This window comes from Corvus brachyrhynchos, unplaced genomic scaffold (assembly GCF_000691975.1).
Source record: "Corvus brachyrhynchos isolate BGI_N302 unplaced genomic scaffold, ASM69197v1 scaffold70, whole genome shotgun sequence".
Taxonomy (NCBI): domain Eukaryota; kingdom Metazoa; phylum Chordata; class Aves; order Passeriformes; family Corvidae; genus Corvus; species Corvus brachyrhynchos.
Window position 1 is genome coordinate 3,038,695 of NW_008236217.1, and position 20,243 is coordinate 3,058,937.

The 20,243-nt window shown below is 41.9% G+C and overlaps 1 protein-coding gene across 1 annotated transcript; it reads right to left on the reverse strand.

The window, feature by feature from the left end:
• Positions 1-1,325: 1,325 nt before the first annotated feature.
• On the reverse strand, positions 1,326-20,237 carry TAF5L (TATA-box binding protein associated factor 5 like). The gene is made up of 5 exons (XM_008643294.2): positions 20,086-20,237; positions 16,532-16,676; positions 11,574-11,678; positions 8,940-9,664; positions 1,326-3,325 (listed from the first exon to the last, which is right to left on the reverse strand). Exons 2-5 carry the CDS (start codon positions 16,671-16,673, stop codon positions 2,528-2,530), a joined length of 1,770 nt encoding a protein of 589 aa, XP_008641516.1. The 5' UTR covers positions 16,674-16,676; positions 20,086-20,237; the 3' UTR covers positions 1,326-2,527.
• Positions 20,238-20,243: the final 6 nt, after the last annotated feature.

Below are 20,243 nucleotides of genomic sequence, written 5' to 3' on the forward strand. Positions count from 1 at the left end.
TAGCTTTGAAGCACATAATTAGTCCTTGTTTTTCCAACAATTCAGGAATGAGTTTTACATCTTTTAGCCTATGTACACATAACAGGATCTGCTTCTGAAGTCTCTTTACTCTTGTCACTTCTATATGCAAAATACTTCAGAGCAATGCAAGTAATAAAAAGCCCAATTTTGCTGTAGAAGTAAGATGTTAATGGGAAACTTTGTTCTCTGCCCATCTCATTCTTATTTCCGCCCCCTACCCTTTCCCCCTCCCTCCTCCCCCTCCCTTTTGGTTGCTGTTTGCTCTACTTCAGGACCAGAACTCCAGCTGCTCTAAATCTAAACACTGCTCAGGACATATGGCAACAAACAGCAAAATGAGTTCCAGTGAGCACTGGTGGGCCACATCCTTCCTAGGTATTCACACAGGCCTTCAGCCAAAACAGTCATTTCAATGAAACCCTTGGGCTAAAATCTACAGAAGCGAGCAAAACCACTCAAAACAACTAGACAGGTTACTGCAGGTTGAAGAATACCATGTGTTTGGTCTGGTGTGCGGTATTGGCTCAACAGAGCGGAAGGAGGTCTCTCTAGAGACTTGCATAGCATAAAGCATCAGCAACACAACCATCTTCCATACATTTTTCTTCAACATGCCCAATCCTCATCTGGGATTGTTAAGCTGCTTCACACTTCTGACAAGCAGCCACCAGAAGAGCAGCAGTGCCATTCAACTCCAAGTGTACAGAGGGGTTTCTGGTACTCCCAGCACTGAGCTGCAGCACATGTCAGAAAGGTTAAACACTTTCCTGGTGAAAGGCTTTTTGTAGTTTACTATCATCTAAATACACAGTAAAATAAAAAGGCAACTGTGAGTTGTTGTCTGAACTCTTATTAGATTGTTCAGATCTTCTCAAGAGAATTTTCTCATGAAAATCCAGAAGGGCTAAGGGAAGCTGAAGGGAATTATCATTTAATACCCACAGCCTGTCTAGAAGACATTTGCTTGAAAGAGGCATTTTAAAAGATCAAACCACAAAGTAAAGGTCATATAGCGCTACAGAATGAGGCTTCTGGTGTCTAGTATCAACCTCAGGGAGTACCTAGATTCTCCACATACATTTTAGCTGACCTACAAAGCTGTATCAATATTCCACTCTGTGATGCGTCACATCAGCTCTGTGGAAAGCAAGCAGGGGGACATCAAAACAGCACCAAGTGAGCGAGACCACCAGATTCAGCCTCCAAGTGCCAAGCGGGGTCTGGCTCAAGCAGTGCAGGGGAAGCTGCTGCCCTCTTCTTCTCATACAAGTCAGAACAAACTTCCCAGAAAGGGACCAAACAATTTTTATTTTTCTTTTTAAACTAAATGCTTTTAATAGAAAACAAAATACAAAATAACTCTTTCCAGAAAGCAGAAATATTTAATCTCTCCAAATGACAAACTAGAACGTGCTTTTTCCGCAGATCCTTGTAAATGCTGATGATTTATCTCACAAAGTGTTCATGAAACCGGTATTGCAACATTTGAGAAAAATCCAACACTGGCAGAGCTGCCTCTGTGTACACACAATAATTTAGTAATACTATTTTTTTCCCATGTCACTTTGTGTGTCTCTTCTCATCCCCCTCTCCCTAGACTGCCAACTTCCATTTACGGAAATATTTCTGTGAGGTGCAGTGGTGGGTTGACATGCCCTGTTTCCATCAGGAGTCCTAACTTAGCCGCTTCTGTTCTATGGTGCCCTCCCCCCAGAGAGGGCAAGTCGCTCATTACCCTAAAGCCACCAATCTGTCCCCACTGTCCTCCCATCCTCAAAACACAGTGCAACCAGAGTCAGAAAATTTCCTAATTAATGGAACATAAATACACATAATCACAGCTAGTACCAGGAACCAAACCCAAACAACAGTGCAGAGATGGGCCCCAACTGAGGTCAGATTTCCATCCCCTTACTAAAAAAGAACAAGGGTATTTTCTACTTATTTAGCCCAAAATATTCCAGAAGTGCTATAGGGAGCTGAAATATTTAGGACCACTATCACTGTAGGAAATATGCAATGTTCTTTTAATAAAAGGGTCTTAAAAATGCTGGTCCTCTGCAATACCAGGAAAACAAAAGCAAAACAAAACAAAAACCACTGAGCCAGTAGTTCTCCACACACTCAAGCCGAATTAACAGTAGGTAAGATGTGCCCATCAATCAATGAAGGATATCTAAGTGCAGGTCAGCAGCTTATCTGGTTGGCAGTTTCACTTATCTGGGCCAGGCTTTCAGTTTCCCCAAGCTACTGGATTTACTCCCCTTTTTCCCATTCCTACAAGTACAAAATTAGAATGTATATGTATTTTCATCACTCCTCCTTTTTTTCCTTATTCTGTTCAACAGTACAGGCATTTTTGTGACATCTTAAAGCATTTGCATCACTCTGAACATGCCTTTCAAGGGGGCAGAGGAAGAAAAGTGTTTCACAGTCAGTAATCTCAGCTTGCAATGGACTCTGGCATTCAAGACACCCACCCACTTCCCTAAGACAAAAAGCAAAATTAATGTTCCTGATTTTCTTGTGCAATTCCAGTCACTAGAAGAAGATTACAGGCCATAAACTGTACGCTCAGTACATTATTCATCTGTCCGGTATATACACCAACCAGTTCACTGGAAGACCCATCCGCAGGGGCGTTGCAGTAAGTGTTCCGAATGTCCCAGACCCGAACTGAATTGTCCATTGACGCTGAAGCAATTAAACTACTGTCAGGGCTAAAAGTAAGGCTGGTTATGTTGTCCGTGTGCCCCCTCAGTTCTTTGTAAAGAGTTCCTGATGCCAAGTCCCACAGCTTCAGCCGCTGGTCTTCACCTGCCGATGCCAGGTACTTCCCGTTGGGAGAAAATGCGAGCGCCAGCACAGGGCCCCGGTGGCCGGTGAAAAGCCGCACGGAGTTGCCCTGCTGAGTGCTCCACAGGCGCACAGTTTTGTCTGTGGAGCCCGTTGCTAAGTAGTTGGAATTGGGGTGGAACTTGACACAGTCCACGTCTGCCAAATGGCCTGCATATATTCGCAGCGGGTACGTCCGATCAAACGACCAGAGCCTTGCAGTGCGATCGTGGGAACCGCTGGCAAAATACAGGCTGCAGGGGCTAATATCCAAATCCCAGACAGGATAGGCATGTCCTTGGTACAACACAGTGTTTGTAAAACTTCCGAGGTCCCAGTATCTGATGGACATGTCCTCAGAACAAGATAAGAGTCCTGAACTGTCTGAAAGAAACCTCGTGCTATACACAGGTCCACAGTGTCCTCTCAGGATCTTCATTTCTGTGCCTGCATTGTCATCCTCTTCCTCCTGGTCATGAAGAAGAGAAAGAAACAAGGAAGGAAGCATGTTTATCCATTCAACAAATATAAGAATCTCCACAAGGAAAATGGGAGGTTGTTAATACAGAAGGACTTAGATTATTTACTTTAGATGTGGCACATTTTGCACAACTCTGAGACATAAACATTGCTGGTGCATTTGCTCTAAGTGAATACGGAAAGAAATGGTGAGATAAGACTTTCTATAAAGGTATTATCACTATTTTTGGTAGCCTTATGCTCAATCCAGAAGGCATCTTAACCTGAGACTGCAGGCAAAGAGGGGAAAAAATATTTAATGACATTTTTCCTTTTGCTAAAAAATATGCATAGCCCCTATCCACACTGTACTAAAAACACTTGGCTAAGATGTTGAAAACAGATCTTGGCATCTACTCTTTTCGTGTGGTCATTGTTGGAAGTGAATCTCACAGTAGAGGGAAACAATCACAGATGTCTAAAATAAAAGGCAGATGGAAAGACAAAGCGTATTTGACAAGCTGTCTGCTTAACATTCTTTCTTAACCCCACACATAAACACAAACACAGCAAGGCTCTAACATCTATTTCTCCCTGCAAGCTCCATCAGGATGCTTTCACATCCTCACCCTTCAAGAACAGCAACTGTACACAGCTTATTTAGGTCAATGTATCTATTTTGGCATAGGAGAAGATGAATAATCACAAAAATGATGGAACTGGAAACCTTTCAATCCTGTTATTCTCCAATTCAAGTACCAGGGCAGATAGTCAACAAGTAAAGACTTTTGTGTTTAAAGACTATTCAGCGAGCTGTGCTAAAGCAATCTCCCAATGGAAGGTAAGAGTCTCTAAAAGCCTACTCAGGTAGCAGCCCTTGACACTTGAAATACAGACTGCACAGATTTCAACAGATCTCAGAAGTGTCCTTGCCTGACAAGATGGGGTCTCACTGACAGTGCAAGATAACCCTGTCTTGGGGTGCACTTGTGTAGTAACTTGAGACCACCTTTCCTCAGGGCTGTCAGGCAGACACTCTTCCTCAGTACTGAATCAGTAACACCCATTCAGCACATCAAATTCAACACAACATCCTTTTGTTTGTGAGCAGCCCCTTTAACATTTATCATCTTGAACTGGCCCATTTCCTGCAGAAGGAGCACTTCCTGCCCGGAGAGGAAACCCAATTCCCCAGGGCTGCTGGACTGTTGCCAATCAGCAGAAGTCAGACCAGCAGAAGTTGGTGTGTTGAAAGCAGCTCTGTATCTTCCACCCCCCTGACCTCAGGACCCACAGACAGTTTGGCTTCAGACTTAGCAATAGCCCTGAAAGTGCTTCTCCTCCAGTAGTTTCAAATTCACGCTGGAGGTGAGCAAACTCTGACTTGGCTATCTCCTTGCCTTTCTCCATCTCAACAGCATGTTATGTGGTAGGCAGCCAGCCATATTTAGCAGTGCTGCGTCTCTTCAGAGTAGTCAGTGCCCATGGGAGCTTTATGATGCGGCTGGAAGCCAACTTCATCTCTGCTATGGAGGTGAGGCAGAGAGAAACTGCAGGCTCTGGCATGCAAAACCCCATTCTTATTCAAATTGCTTTTCTACCTCAGATAGAGCATGGCTTACTGGAATCCACAGCATCTCTAGGCTGTGTTACCACATTAAAGGGGAATGGCTGATACCTGCAGCATGTTATGCTATTTAATTATGACCGTAAGATTCCTGACAAGTTACCAGTGGAAGCCCCTTCAAGCTACCTGTATTGTATTACAGTTTCTGCAAATTTTGCAAGTCCAGGTAGTCAACTTCATGCATTCAAATACAAGCCTACATGGGCTGTCTGCAAGGACCTCCTCTGCCTTCCTTGTTTTACAGTACCAGCAGATTTGACAACGCCTTCTGCAGCATTGAAACCTACACTCCCATATGGTCACAGGGAGCAAATCTTATCTTCGACTTGTTTGACACCCATTTAGCACAACTGCATGCTCCTCTCATAGCTTACTGAAAACAGCGTATCTGTAATGCTTCTGAGTCACTACATTTTTCAGTTTCCTCCCTATCCAAGTTAGTCTGCTGACCAGATTAAGGAGGCAGCTGCAAGTGCAGCCACCAAGCCTCAAAAAGCAACAATGATAGTCTCAAAGAAAAACAAAACAAAGTCTCACATCTTTTTTTTTTTTCTAACCAGTAACAGGTTTTCCTGGTTGTCATCATCTCTCTCATCCTGCAGTGCTCTTAAGATGTCAAAAGGGAAGATCTCTTTGCCTACAGTAGAGATTCCCTAGCAGGGAACGATGAGGAAGGATGGCTCTCTTTGCAGGACATTTCTTAGTGCTCCTTCCAGAATTCCCTCCCATCTGCCATCAAACAAGGTGTCAGCATCATCCTCACTCATTACCACTTGAAGGACCGCTGCCACTTAAAAGCAGAACCTTAGAAGCAGAGCTAAATGGGGTCAATACTTAGTCTTCACAGGATTTAAAGGCTGGCACTATTGTGGCTTGGAACAGAGCACTATTTTCTGATGTTAATTTATGGAGTACCAGAGATGAGCATGGCAAAATTGCAGAGACAGACAATACATCCGTTTGTACAGCTACAGAACTCCATTTTTATACTGGATCCAAAGTAAGAGAGACTATAAAGTGGCATTTGTGAGACACTACTATAAAGAAAACAGAATTACTGTATCCCAAAATAGTAAGCCTCTCTTATTTGCAATAAGCAAGGCTACACTAGTGAAGTACACTGCAGCATCACACTGAGCAAAATTCACTAAAACTAGACCTAGAAGATGATTTTGACCTTAGTGACACAAAGGCTTCACATGGACTAGGAAAAAGAAGTTGTTCTAACACATTTTCTAAGTCTCAATCTCATATATATATATATACACACTCACACACCCCCTCACAAGAAGAATAAACTCAACAGAGTAGCTTTAGTGCCACCCTGAACAACAGCAACTGAAACTAGCATGATTTTAGACCTTTATAACTTCATAAAAAGAAGGATGTTTCCTTGCAGAAAATCAAAAACCAGGCTGAAGACTACTTATTTAATGCATTACTATTTAAATACATTATCCAAAACTAATTATGCAATACAGAAATCAACCAAATCAAATTTTAACATCCTCACAAGTTATTCTACAGAACTCACAGAAGTAATGTCAAAGCATATTAAGAATTTTTTGTTCTTTGTCAAAGTTTTTATCAGCTTTATCCCTGTGAATTGCTACTGATCAGACTGCAGTGACAGTCTGAAATACAGCCCCCGCTCACACTGAGCTGCAGCCCAGTCAAGGTAGTCTGTTTTGGTCTTGGTATCTTTGGCTTCCTCTCCCATGGCACCAAAGCAAGTGCTGGTCTGTTCCCACCTGCAACTCTGTGGGTATCTGTGTATTTCCACTTAGGGCTCCCAGATAAGTGAACTTATTTCCTTGTATTCAAGGGGCTTTCATTTGCATTTGGTAACCAACAGTGTGTTCAGACTGGTATTGGTATCCTCCTTCAACACTGAACTCCTGCTCAGGTCACTGTTTTGTCAGTGGTGGAAATTATTCAGGGCAATGAGGACTTTGATCTATGCTGGTTTTTGACCAGTTCTGGCTTTAGACCTGTGCACAAAAACTGCAGGGTACACAAAACATCAAATAGCCACCAAAGCCATTTGCATTCAAGATTCCATGGCTGTCTCCTAATACATGCACAACATGCAAGTCTATGACCACATGCCAGAGAAACTTAATAAACACACTCCTGATAACCTGGCAATATCTCACTTTTCCACAGTCCAGAACCAAAGAAGGTGACCTGCTGATTTACTAAACAAATTCTCCTCTGTTGCAGGTTACTGACATTGGGCTTCCATGATGGGCAGTACAGAGTCACATGCCCTATGAACTCATGCAGTTTATAATGAAATCAAGTCCATAGCTCCATTTTGGGCTAGTTTGACCCACTTACCTGCTCACTCTGCAAAAAGGGTTAACCTGGGAAGCAGTGAACATACTGCTGTGCTGTCTCACCTTGATGCCTGCCTCTTTTCTCAAGCTGTTTAACAAAGCAACCCCTAATCACAGATCCCTGAATACACCAAGCTCTCAGCACTCTTCCAAAATAAATAGAACCTTGCCACTAAGTATTTTTTAGAAGAAAAAACGATGTCTCTCCTGCTAAACAAGAACAAATCAGTTTGGGTTTTTTTAGGAGAAGAGTGATTAAACAATGAAAGAGTCACAAATTTTGATCTCTAACCAGATATAAGTTGCTACTTGGGCAGTTGGGTGGAGAGGGGAGGAAGGGCGTGACTAGAAAGCAAAAAAAAAAAAAAAAAAAAAAAAAAAAAAAAAAAAAAAAAAAAAAACAACCAACCAAAAAAACCCCCAAGAAAAATAAAACAAAAAACAAACCAAAAAAACCCAACCCACCCAAAAACCAAACCAAACCAAAAAAATAACCAACCAACCAACCAAAACCCACTATTACCCACACTAGTGCCACTAAGGGGCAATTCAGATAGAAGTTAGACATAAGTAATCCTTCCAGAAATGTAGGCAGCTAAAAGAAATTGTTCCACTGTCCCATAGAGAGCATCCCAAAAGAAGACTGAGCTCCCCAGGAGGTCTTGCATGACTGCAATTCCTGCCCCCAGAAAGTGCAAAAGGAAACATGATGCTGTCAAAAAATCCCAGTCCTCAGCACCTGAATAGTTTCAGAGCCAAAATCTGGGCAAGAACAGAGCCCCATATGAGCCTCAACAAACATAATGCTCAGTGTGGGAAAACCAGTGCCAGTAAATGAATTCAAGAGTTTCTACAGCATCAGTGCTGAAAAAAAAAAAAAAAAAACAAAAAACCAACCAACCAAAAAAACCCCCAAGAAAAATAAAGGTCATGTAGAAGATGCCATCTAGCCTTGCATGTGAACTGAAGGTACACACATCCCTGTCCTTGTCTCCACCACTCCAGAGTAGAAAGCCTCTGAAATTTCTACACTTCAGATTCCTTAAGAGACATTTTGCATAATTTTTCCATAACTCTTTACCTCTGGTAAATGAAGGTGATGCCTGAAATACAGTTTTGCATGTAGGCATCTGATCAGACTTCTTTAGCTGTTTCCTTACTTTGTCTGTATTTTCCTCTTCCTGTGTCTCTGCCCTTCTCTCCATCTCCACCCTTATGCCTGGTTATTCTGAGCTACTTTCCTTCTAGTTTTCATTTGGCACTGCGTTTTACTGCCCGTATCTCCTTGTTTCATCTTTCCATCCCGAAGAAGGCTCCATGTTCCTCAGGGAAGGGAGCCTACTCTAGTCACCTGCCCTTACTGGGCTGCCTGTTCAAGGCATCTGGCATCTGTTCAAGGACAGCTGAAGGAGGTGGGACCAGCACCTAGGGCTAACAAACTATGACCCGAGCACAAACTCATTGCACCTCAATGCAGCATTTACTACCACTGCAGGGAAGAACAAGGAGGAAAGCAGGTTATAAAATCTGACCATCAAGGCACACAGGTTGTCAAACGGCCTCACAGTTCCCCAAGACATTACTAGATCCTCAACAATTCATGTTCAAAACAGGTCAGCAGGAGGGGGAGAAAGGGAGAAAAAAAAGGGTATCCAGACCTCCTCATCCAGGATGTCACAAGCCAAACGGATGCGGGACACATCAACAAGGTGGGGCTCAGATTTCAATTTCCTGGAGCGCAGGCTCCACAGCTTCACACATGAATTATCGAACCCAGCAGCGAGCAGCTTGCTATTTGGTGAAATCTCTGCAGTGTTCAGCAACTGCTCCGTGTTATAGAAGGCATAGAAACAGATGGTGGTTAAGGAAGGGGGCCCGTCCTTGACACGTTTAATGCTGTCCTGCAGTAAATCCAGCGCTGCCTCATTCTGCAGAATGGAAGCCGGCATGTCGCTGGGCTCCAGGCCATTGCTCTCGTTGCGTGAAGAGCTCCCACCAGCATAGAGCTGGTAGTCAGTCCTCTTGGCAGGCTGCACATCCAGGTGAATGTGCAAGGTCAGGACTTTGCACAGGGCGTTGTTGTTGTCACTTTGGAGGTAGCGAAGAAGGTAGTTGTAGCTGTCCTCTTGAAGGCGAATGACGTACTTGTTGTCCAGAAAAGCCCGGAGCTTCAAGTTGGACAGGATATCTTGAATAGTCATGGTAGTCTGCAACTGTTCAATGATATCCTTCTGGCTGGCATTCTGCAAGAACATGCCATGGAAGCGGCTGTAAAAACTGTCCACTGTGCTTTTTAGGCCATTCTGGACCATGTTCAGATGGAGGTAGACGAAGAGGGGATATAGAAGAGGCATCACTTCATGGCTGTGCTGAGAATCTGAATCTATATAAAAAACAACAAAAAACTTGGAATGACTTCTCAATCCACTTTCTACTGGGAATAAAACAGAGCAAGGACAACTACTGAAAAAGCCTTGACAGCGACATGAGAGAGCAAGCAAAAGGAGACTTTTGTTGGCACATCTACATGAACCTCTTTGTCACCTTAAGGAGGTACAGTACGTATTGCAGACCTGAAGAGAGATTGCCACATCAGTGAGGTACCTTGCCAAAATAAAATACAGCGATTTCAAAACCATTTTTAGGTGTGGGACAGCTAATAATATACCACCTCTTAAAATACATGGTAGTTGAATTCTCCCCACTTATTTCAAAAGAAAAAGTATGCCCTTTGTTTATTGTGATAAATGAACTTCAAAATTATTCATTATATCTAAAATAGTATTTAAGTGTTTTAAGTCAAAATTGTTTACCTAGCTTGTCTAGGCCTGAGCTGTAGTGGCTTTTTTTCTCTCAGCATCAGTAAAATGTGCGTGTGGTGCTTTGGATGGAACTGATTTGTCTTCAGGGGAAAGGAAGCTACAGTTTCCAAAATGTACTGCAATATGCTGTGCTCTTGTTTTATTATTTCTGTGCCTGCTCATGTACATGCTTTTCTCTCTCTGCCAAGGCAAATCCCAGCAGTAATTCCTAGTACACAGTGTAACAAACCCCGATTAGGCTGTGCTGTACCTTGCAGAGGCTGATCTGTGCAACAGCTCCACCCCTCCTTCCCCAGCTTCTCTGGGGCTGTTTGCCAGCTCCAGGGAACTGTGAGGAGTGGAGCCCTGCAGAATACCATGGCAACAAACAGGGCCACAATGAGTTATTACCAGAGGACCAAATGGTCCAAATTACTGGAAAACAAATGGGCACTGCTGATCCTCAAAATGCAAAAGGCATTGCTGCTTTTCAACATTCTCTTCCCTCCTGCCACTCATCAATGCATAGTCCCTTTTCTCCTTTTCCATTAGGTTATTTTTCCTTTGTGCTGAGCACTCTTCCAGACTTTCCCTAGTCCATACTGTGCCTCTCTCTCATTTCTACAGGAGTAACTACAGAGTATGTGTGGTGTGCAGTGTATACATACTTTTTGAATACTTAAGCATCACTCTCCTTCCTCTCCCACTGAAACTGGGCCAAAGCCAGTGAAAACAGTGGTCTGAATGTAGTAAAAGCTCTAAGCAGTCAGCAGGTCTCCTTTTTCTCCAGGTGCACTAGTCCAAAAATGCAACAAGAAGAAGAACCTCACTTTGCAGTAGGGGACAAAAGGAAGAGAAGGGAAGTTGGCAGAAACATGAACAAAGAAAAATGTTCCCTAGGAACATACGAAGATGTTACAGGGCTGGGTCCACCTAGCCTGAAGAATAAAGGGGGTATTCAACTGCTTGCATTCAGTACCCAGCAAGATATTAGACTGGAAAAGGAGCCAGCCTCCTCTCAGAGGTGCTCAGGCAAGCTGTTGCAAGGAAAATTCTCATTGAATTGCAGCAGGGTCCCAGAGATGCACAGCAATCTCCAGAGTCTTTGATTTTCTAAACCTGACTGGAAAAGGCTATAAGCAACCTGATCAAACACCAATCTTGCCCCACTTTGAGCAGGTGGTTGAACAAGAGACTAATTAGTGAAGTTACTCCTGTCCTGTGTAAATATGCTGTTGTCTAGAATATCTACAAAGGCCAAATGCTTGAGCAAGAAAAGACAGTCAGCCATCTACAAAATTCAAAGCTATTCAGCACACAGACAACAACCAAAAAAAGAAAAATTAAACATTTCTATTTTAACTGAAATCTCAAAACTAGAAATCAAAAGATTGTTAGAGACATGATTTTGCATTTTATTATATGGCCCTTTACTCACTGAAATAACAAAACCAAAACTCAGCTACTTCTTCCCTGCTTCCTGATATTTACCTGTCAGAAAATTGCGTAATCGTCCAAACTGTACTTCATATTGCTGTGGCTCTGCCAGGCAGGGAGCTGCAGACACAACGTTGGCACAACCAGACTCAGATTGGACTGTGAAATAGAAGAAGCAAAAATTACATGGGGATTTAAGGATTTCTACATGTGTGTCTGAAAACAAAGCTGCTCATAAAATCCAGAGTATGCAGCCACTCAGATGACATTTAATCTTTCAAACCATCCAGGTATAACGTATTCCAAAGCATCTAAATGTGGCATTAACCACCTAGACAGATCATGAATGAGAAAATACACTGAGAGCCAAAACCCATCCTAAAAATCTCAGCAACTCACCTGCTCCACCCAGAACTCATTTTGAAGTTTTCAAACGCAACCTTAAGTTCCCAAGAAATTCAGAGTAACACCATCACAGACCCCTTAAAAGTTTTACAACTGTGGTTTTACAACTTTACACTCAGAAAAGATAAAGAAAGCAATACACAACTTTCCCCAAAATATAGTTTCTTTTTCGGTGAGTCCTACCAACCATCATAAACAAATCTACAGTCACACTACTTCAGATTCTCAAATTTCTCATCCCAGTCACTATAATTTACAATAAATTATAATCATTATAATTTACTAAGTCTCACAGAGGTGGTGGAGAAAGCACTGAATCTCTAAGCAAACATTTAGCAGTTTTTCACTAAAATGTGCCCTTCTCCCTGAGGATTTTAGGTTAAGGGGTAGCTGGCAACTGACCACAAACCCAGTTGTTACAGTCTTCTCAGACTGTGTCAAACTGTTTTTCAGAACCAGACTCTGGTAAAAGTGGTTCTGAACTGTTTAGAAAGGGAATTGGCTTCTCCTTCTATGGCACCAAACCTTTGCTTTTCTGCTAATGGCCTGGAATCCGCAGGGGACTTTGTGCAACTTTTCAGACACGCATCAACATACCCCAAGCACGTGGAAATACAAGTGATTAGAAACACACATTCTGCTGTTCTAAATAGAGCACAAGAGGGCAAGGAGTTTCACTATTTTCCTTTCCTATTATTTTTTTTCAATTTGTAACTCTTGTCACCTCCAAACCCCCTATTTTTATTACTTTCACTTCAATTTATTTAAGTCTCCCTTGCCCTGCATCACTTTCCATCCTCTGCCTTTCTACTGCTGATTCACTGGGGGGGCTTTTGGCTCATGCAGAGAGGCACCAGTCTGACAGCCCTGGAAGTCTATAAACAACATTATCAAATGTTCACACGCTAAAGAGAGATAGGCCAGCCTCCAGCTCATCTCAATGCCTCTAATTAGAAAGAGATCAGCACATGGTACACAGGCAGACTGTCACTACTTCTTCCCCCACTCCTCTCTCTCTCTGGTAAGACAAAGGTCTACCTTCCTTCAGCTTATGTAAATACAGGAGGTAAGTTTGGCAAGCTGAATTCAGCTTTTGAAACAGAGAGATGGGCTGTGCTCATCATCCCTTCTTGGGGAAAAAAAACCAAAACCAGATTCCAGCACCAATATGATATCATCTTAAATAAGTTTAGATATAAACAAATATAACTTGCTGAAAGGCACAGTCTCAATCTCTAATTAGAAAGAGATCAGCACATGGTACACAGGCAGCCTGTCACTACTTCTTCCCCCACTCCTCTCTCTCTCTCTGGTAAGACAAAGGTCTACCTTCCTTCAGCTTATGTAAATACAGGAGGTAAGTTTGGCAAGCTGAATTCAGCTTTTGAAACAGAGAGATGGGCTGTGCTCATCATCCCTTCTTGGGGAAAAAAAACCAAAACCAGATTCCAGCACCAATATGATATCATCTTAAATAAGTTTAGATATAAACAAATATAACTTGCTGAAAGGCACAGCTACACTGAGCTTTCTACAGCCTGGCTGCTTCAGAAACTCAGTAAGTTTCTCCAGTAAGAACTCCAGACTTATATACTGGTACTACTCAACAGCTGAAGTAAAAAGCTCTGCTATTTGGATGTAAAATTTAATATAATCAATATTCAGCATGAGAAAGTAAACTGCACATATACACATGTAGTAACTCAAGAATACTTAGTGACAGTTTCCAATGTCACCCATACAACTCATTGTAAAAGCAAAGAAATACAGAAATATGAGGGCCTGTCTCTTATGCTGTCACAGGATTACATGTAACAGTCAACTCTTCACAGAGATCTGGTGGCCTCATTTCTGCAGGAATGGGAATGGCTTGCCACCTTGCTCATGCTATGCAAGCACAACTCAGTGGCCTGGGCTTTGTGAAATGTTTCCTCCATGCCACAACTTTCTCTGTATAAGCAACTTAATTCCAAAGGTGTACTTCGTGCTTCAGAAAGTGGAGTATCATTTTTGTCCACCTGTCCTGAAACAGTCTGACTGGGCAACCATTATGGCCTATTCTTTCTGCAGTGATGCTAGAGCTCATTCCCGTCCAGGAAATGGTAAATGAACCCTACATACCAGACAGTTGTGACAAATTCTAATTCTTTGCCTTCCTAAAACTTACGAGAACTGCAAAGAGGATCAAGAAGTCAACTGATTCCAAAACAACAGTAAAATTTCATGCACATTTTCCATCCGGTAGAAATAAAACACTTGCTATATCCTTGTACATTAATAAACCTACCACAGTTTCTTTTCTACCTTCCCCAGTGGTCATAAGAACATCTACTAGAAATATCTGCTGCTTCATATCCAATAAGTGTGGCCAGCTATGCAACCTGATAGGAAATTCAAAGGAACTCGCTCCTAACTCAGGGATATGGACAGTACCCTCTTGGTCTTGTGTTTTGGCTACCAGCAGAATTGCTTCCAGCTAACAAATGCGGGGCTGCTGTAAATGTTGTATAACAGCAACTGATTCCTCTTTTACGTGACTGTGATGATGTACAATTTGACATTATTTCAGATAGTTGTATGTCATATGTGCTAACAGTGCTATGGGCAGAATTAGAAGAACCTGTTCCTTAGTCAGTCATTCTGTCCTCAGATATTATTCTTTCACAAGGAAGCTCTGTGCTGTATTTTACTGCAGATGTAATCAGACAGCATCCTAGATAATCTCATCTGGGCTCCCTCTCCCAGAGAAAAGGTTGGACCAGATCATCTTCCAAGATCTGCTCCAAGTCTCCCATTCACACAGGCTAGCGAATTTAAAAGTCAAACAAAAGCACTGAACAGAAAAAACAAGGTGAGCTTTTCTAAGGAAAAAGCAAAAACATCTCCAGAAAAACATGCTGATAATTTTCCCCAAAATAAAGCTATGCAGGCTTTACAAGCTGCTCAGTTTTTATTCAGTTCACAAAACTGAGATGACTGCAGCAGAAAGTATTTTCAGCACCTGTTGTCAGATTAAGTAACAAGCTCGGGTTTGCTTTTCCAACACTCATTGATGGAACTGCAGCACGCTCATTGACAGCTCACTGCGAGCATGCTTGACAAGAAGTCGTAAGAAGCTGAACACATGAGAGCAGACCATTTTCAGTTCTAATGAAAACTGATGACTGAATTCTGAATCACCATCCACTAAACACGTGCACTGGCAAGAGGATACAGACTAATATGAAATTTAGTAATAACGTTTGATGGAAGATAGTAAAAAAGACAAAACCCAATCACACACTCATTCACACTCTTTACTGAAATATTTTTTTTCTGCATGAGGCCACATGCACGTGCAATGGCTTGTAACCCAGTCCATCTCCACTGCATAAGACACTTCGGTGACCTCCTCATACGGCTGGTATCACATGCTGAGCACATTCTGACCTTTCTACCCACTTCTCACATAAAATCTCCCATTGAAAAACAATTCAGTATTTTACTTTGGTTTCATTTTTTTACCATCTTCCCCAGTACTTTTTCAGGGATTGCAATAAACTTCTGATAGATAGGCTGAAAAAAGTGAGGAAATTAAAAGCACTAATAAGACATTAAGTTACTTCTAATAATGAAATATTGTCCAGTTTCCTCCAGGCCACTGAGGGAGTCCCCCTGGACATACACCCACAAGTCACTCATCTTTGGATTGTTAACTATGGTAAAATACTCTAAAGGTGGAAAAAGCGGTTCCTGCATCCAGTCTTATCTAGCCACAAACGCAGTTATGCAGCTACTAATATTTTATCAAATCAAGTCGTATTACAAGTAACTAAGATCTCCACCATTCCACTTTGCCTGGGATACTGTCATAATCTAAGCAGTTTCATTAACAGAAAAAAATTTCTCCTTGCTTTTTTATCCAAAAGGTCAGCCCAGTATTTTCTATTACTTTTACAAGTGAATTTAATCTCTATAACGTCTGCATAACTTTCATCCTTCTAATACTTGTACACACTCAAGCAACAGCATAGTTTGTTAAAATAAAAGTAATAATTACAATGAAGACTGTCACAGACACAATATGGAAAGCAAGCAGTGTGGCAGGATTCAAACATCTCTAAGAAAGAAAAGAAAGTTTATTTCCCTGCATGCCTTGTCTCATCCACTGAAGGTTTTGGGTTTTTTCCCCCAAGTGACAGAGAAGGCTTTTCACAACTACAAAGCTGACTAGGCCAGAAAAAGACACAGCCTTAATTTCACATGATATAACTGCTGGAGCACAAAGGTACAACAGAATTCCTTCTACTTCCTTCCTCATCTAGGTTGTTCTCACCTCCATTCCAAAGCCCCACTACTCACCAGACTTCATGTTATTTGGGATAAAACATATGTATTTTCCACTACCCTGACATGGTGTTTCAGCCTGATGTTCCACTGAATGTCACCTTGTTACACTTTCACCCACATTTTCATTCTTCAAAAGTTCGTAATTCATGCCAACTTAACAGTGAGAGATTTATTTCAAAAGAAGAAACGTCCATATGTGCAGACAAATTCATATAGCTGCCAACATACATGCTTACAACTCTGCCAAGAAGCAGTCATGGAAAATACAACAGGATTACCTGTGAGATTAGCTGCCATCTCTTCAGCAGTCTGACACAGCCTCAGCCCTTGTTTTAGGGGACCTTCCGAGTCCACATACTGACGGCGCTTGAGGTAGCAGGACACTGCCATCTGAATCTGTTCTGTGCGTACGCGTTTCATGACCTCAAAAGAAAAGAAAGAGGTGATAAGGCTCTTACAGGGTAAGCTAAGATCAACTTACACTGCAGCTGCAATAATGCCAATAGAAATCAAACAGCTCCATATTTTTGTTGCTGAAGTATGAAACAGAACCTTCAGGGATTTGCCTCTCGGTGGTATGGCCTAACTAGACATTTTGTAGACCCCTGAAGATATTTTGCTGCCTAATTCTACTAATTTTTCAGAGGAATCAAAACTAGTTTTGAGGATTCTGGACTAAAAGTGCAATGGTGAGCTGAAGCATTTTTGTTAAGAACAGCCCATAAAAAGGGAATGTCTCTCCTCCTTGTCTTTTTACAGCAGCAGTTTGAGTAATCTTCAGTCATTTTCTGGTTCCTCTGCTTGACCAACCAACAAAATAAAACTCCAGAAGATTCAGTGGAATGAGAAATTAACATACAAAGAAGGAAATTTTGGAAACATAGTGTTTTATATAGCAAATCTATATGGGGAGTCCAAGAAGCAGTAGCTTATTGGCTGAACTCAAGGGCTAGAGCCAGACTTCTGGCACTTCACTCAGATAGGTCCCCAAGAAAAAAAGAAGGAAATTAAAAGCAGAGCCTTCTGTCTTTGTCACCTGCCTCGATCTATCCAGGCTTCCCTCCTACAAAAGTTTGAAACAAAAATAATCCTTTGAAGGTTTTTTAATATACATTTAGGAAGCCATCCTCACAAATACCACTTGGTAGTACCTCAAAAACAGAATGAGCCCAAGGCTACCTTTTAGCTCCTGGCTTGTAATAGAGGAACCTCAGTAAGATGAATGCAATAGCTCCCTTGCTATTTGGAGAGTCACTGACTGCACCAACCCTTCACAATAGCCATCAATTTTACACAAAATTTAGATAACCTAAAAGCCTTTAAATAAAGCCACAGGGGTTTTTCTTCCTATAACAATACTAGGTAAAGCCTGCCTCGAGACAGTTCAACACCTTACAGCTCCACTACCAATGACATGAATGTTTCCTGAGTGTTAGTGCTTCCTGGTTTGAGCAGCTAAATCTAATGAAACACAACTTCTCAGAGAGACAAGGATGCTCTTCCTCCCCTTGTAAGAACCATTATTTCTACCGTAAGGACAGCTTTAAAAATATTGTAACAAATGAGTCTTTTCTAATACCCATGTACACTTTAGTGCTTATTCCACTTGTTAGAACAATAACCCTTCTGTGAAGTTAGGTACAAGTGGATGAGGATGCAAGGTTTCAGCAAGAGTTCACTTTCAACAGATATGTGGAACTGCAAACCCACATGCTTGGGTGAAACCTTAGAAAGATTCCCATTTGCTACCACAGGTTAAGTAACTTTTGAGGGTAGGGAAGGGGCATCAACAGGTGGGAGTTTTCAAAGCATTTCCAGATTTCAACCACACCTTTTTTCACTCCAAAAGCAAACTTCCTTTTCATCTTCCCTGCAATTAAAGAAATTATATCTAATACTTACACTGTCTCAAATGTAACACTTCTGCTGCACAAAACTGTAGGAAAAACAGAACTCTAATGAAGACAACAAAGAAGAGTGGACACAAGGATGGATCAGCAACTTAGCACCCTCCTAAAAACACTCTTAAGTAAGCTTCACAATGTATGGTTACCATTCTGCATTTCAGCCAGCAGCATGGACTCATGTGCAAGTGATTGCCCAGGTCCACAGGCATTTATGCGATCTTGCTCCCCTCTATATTCCCCCCTGCAGTCACAGTAGGGGATGTTACCAGCAGTATCTCAAGGAGATTTTTTTTCCCTGCTGCCAGGTAACACAACAGGAACTACCTTAAGGGAATACGTCTTCACCAAGAAACACCCATTGGCATCAGACACACTGTCACCCATACTCTAATTTCAGCTCTTTGCTTCTTCCTTCACTTTTGCCTTTATACTTAACACTCAGCATTACAAAGAATAGTGTCACCAAGGCAGGAAAAGCATTCACAAAAACTGCAAGAGCAAAACCAACATTCCTACAAATATTCTTTATTGAGCCCTTAATCAAAATTAGAGTATATCATAAAATAAACATAAGGATGGCCTGCCAAAATGCCTTCAGCTGGGTTCAAGCTAAGCCAATGCACAACAGGTCAATGATGCAGAATTTAAAGGTATAAAAGGACAAGCCTGCCGTTTTTAACTTTCAATCAATTTTAAGACTCTAGCTTTTATAACTGAAGATTAACTCCAAAAGATGAAACAAACCAGAAGCATATAGTTCCCTGTCCATGAAATGCATAAAGCTTGAAACAATTGTTCAGAAGTCCCAGCTGTTTGATTCTTCTCAAACAGCGAAAGAGAACAATAAATACTAATGCCATTAACTAATTTTACTGATAAGCAAAATACACAAGGAAAGAGAGAGGAAAGATCACGTTGTGAGTTTGCAGAGCTACAGTGCAGCATCTTCTGCAGTGCTGCAAACTGGAGCACTGAAAAAAGGTTAAAGTAATTTTTTTTTAAGGATCAAAGCCACTTAAAAAAAAAGACAGAGCAGAGGCTAATAACACATTGCAAGTTCCTCCTTCCTAGAAAAGCTAGAAATTAGTTATGAACTAAGCAATGGGCCAAGAAAATTAATTTCCCACCTATGCTACATTTCAGGTACAGGTTTAGGCAGATTCCACAGCCTTGAAATAATCCCAGTACAGACATACTAAAAAGAGCTTAAAAACTAGCACTGGAAACACTGCTTTTAAAGACTCTGTATTCTGGTTCTGACACTGGGAAAGCAGTCTCTTCCTTGCAACAGACTGAGGAAAGACCTGTGAGCATCAGAGAACTAAGAACAAGCAATCTTAAAAACCACCCAAACCAATAAAAGCATAAAACAGAAGCATCTTTTGAATATTCTCTAATAAGAACTCCATCTCAGGCCTCAGTTGTGGACAGCAAAAAACTAATCTTTTATCCTTTATCACTACAGGTGAAATTTGGGGCCTACCAACAATAATAGCTCCCAATTTTTAATTTTGTGACATTAGGATAATCTGAGATTTACAAGACTTCAGAAAAAACGAGATGAGGATAAACTGATATGAAGATAACCATGAACTCAGAGCCAAGGGATATCACATATGCAGCATCTGCAATTCACAAAAACAGGCAAGTAAACATGACAAGCTGACTTGGAGACCTAGAGAGCATGGTGGTGGTACAAAAATAGGAAAATAGGATAGCAGGAACTACGGAGAAGGCTTTTGCCTGAGCAGTGGCATTCACGTGAAGAGGCAGAGAGGGAACAGCTGTGATTTTAAAACAGCATGAATCCATTTGCATTTGGACCTAGATCTGGCTCACCATCCACGAATGACGCTTTGCCAATTCCACATTGCTTCCCCCCCGACCCCCCCGCCGCCCCAAGGCGGTGCCAAACAGTGCTTCACCGATGTCCTCTGCGGGACTTGCGGGACACGCTTTCCTCCAGCCCACTTCACACCACCTCGGCCCCAGCTCCACCACCCAGCCCTTCCGGGGCCGAACGGAGCCGCGGCACCAGGCTCTGCTCGCGTCTGGGCCCTCCCGGGGGTCCCCGGGGCCGGGA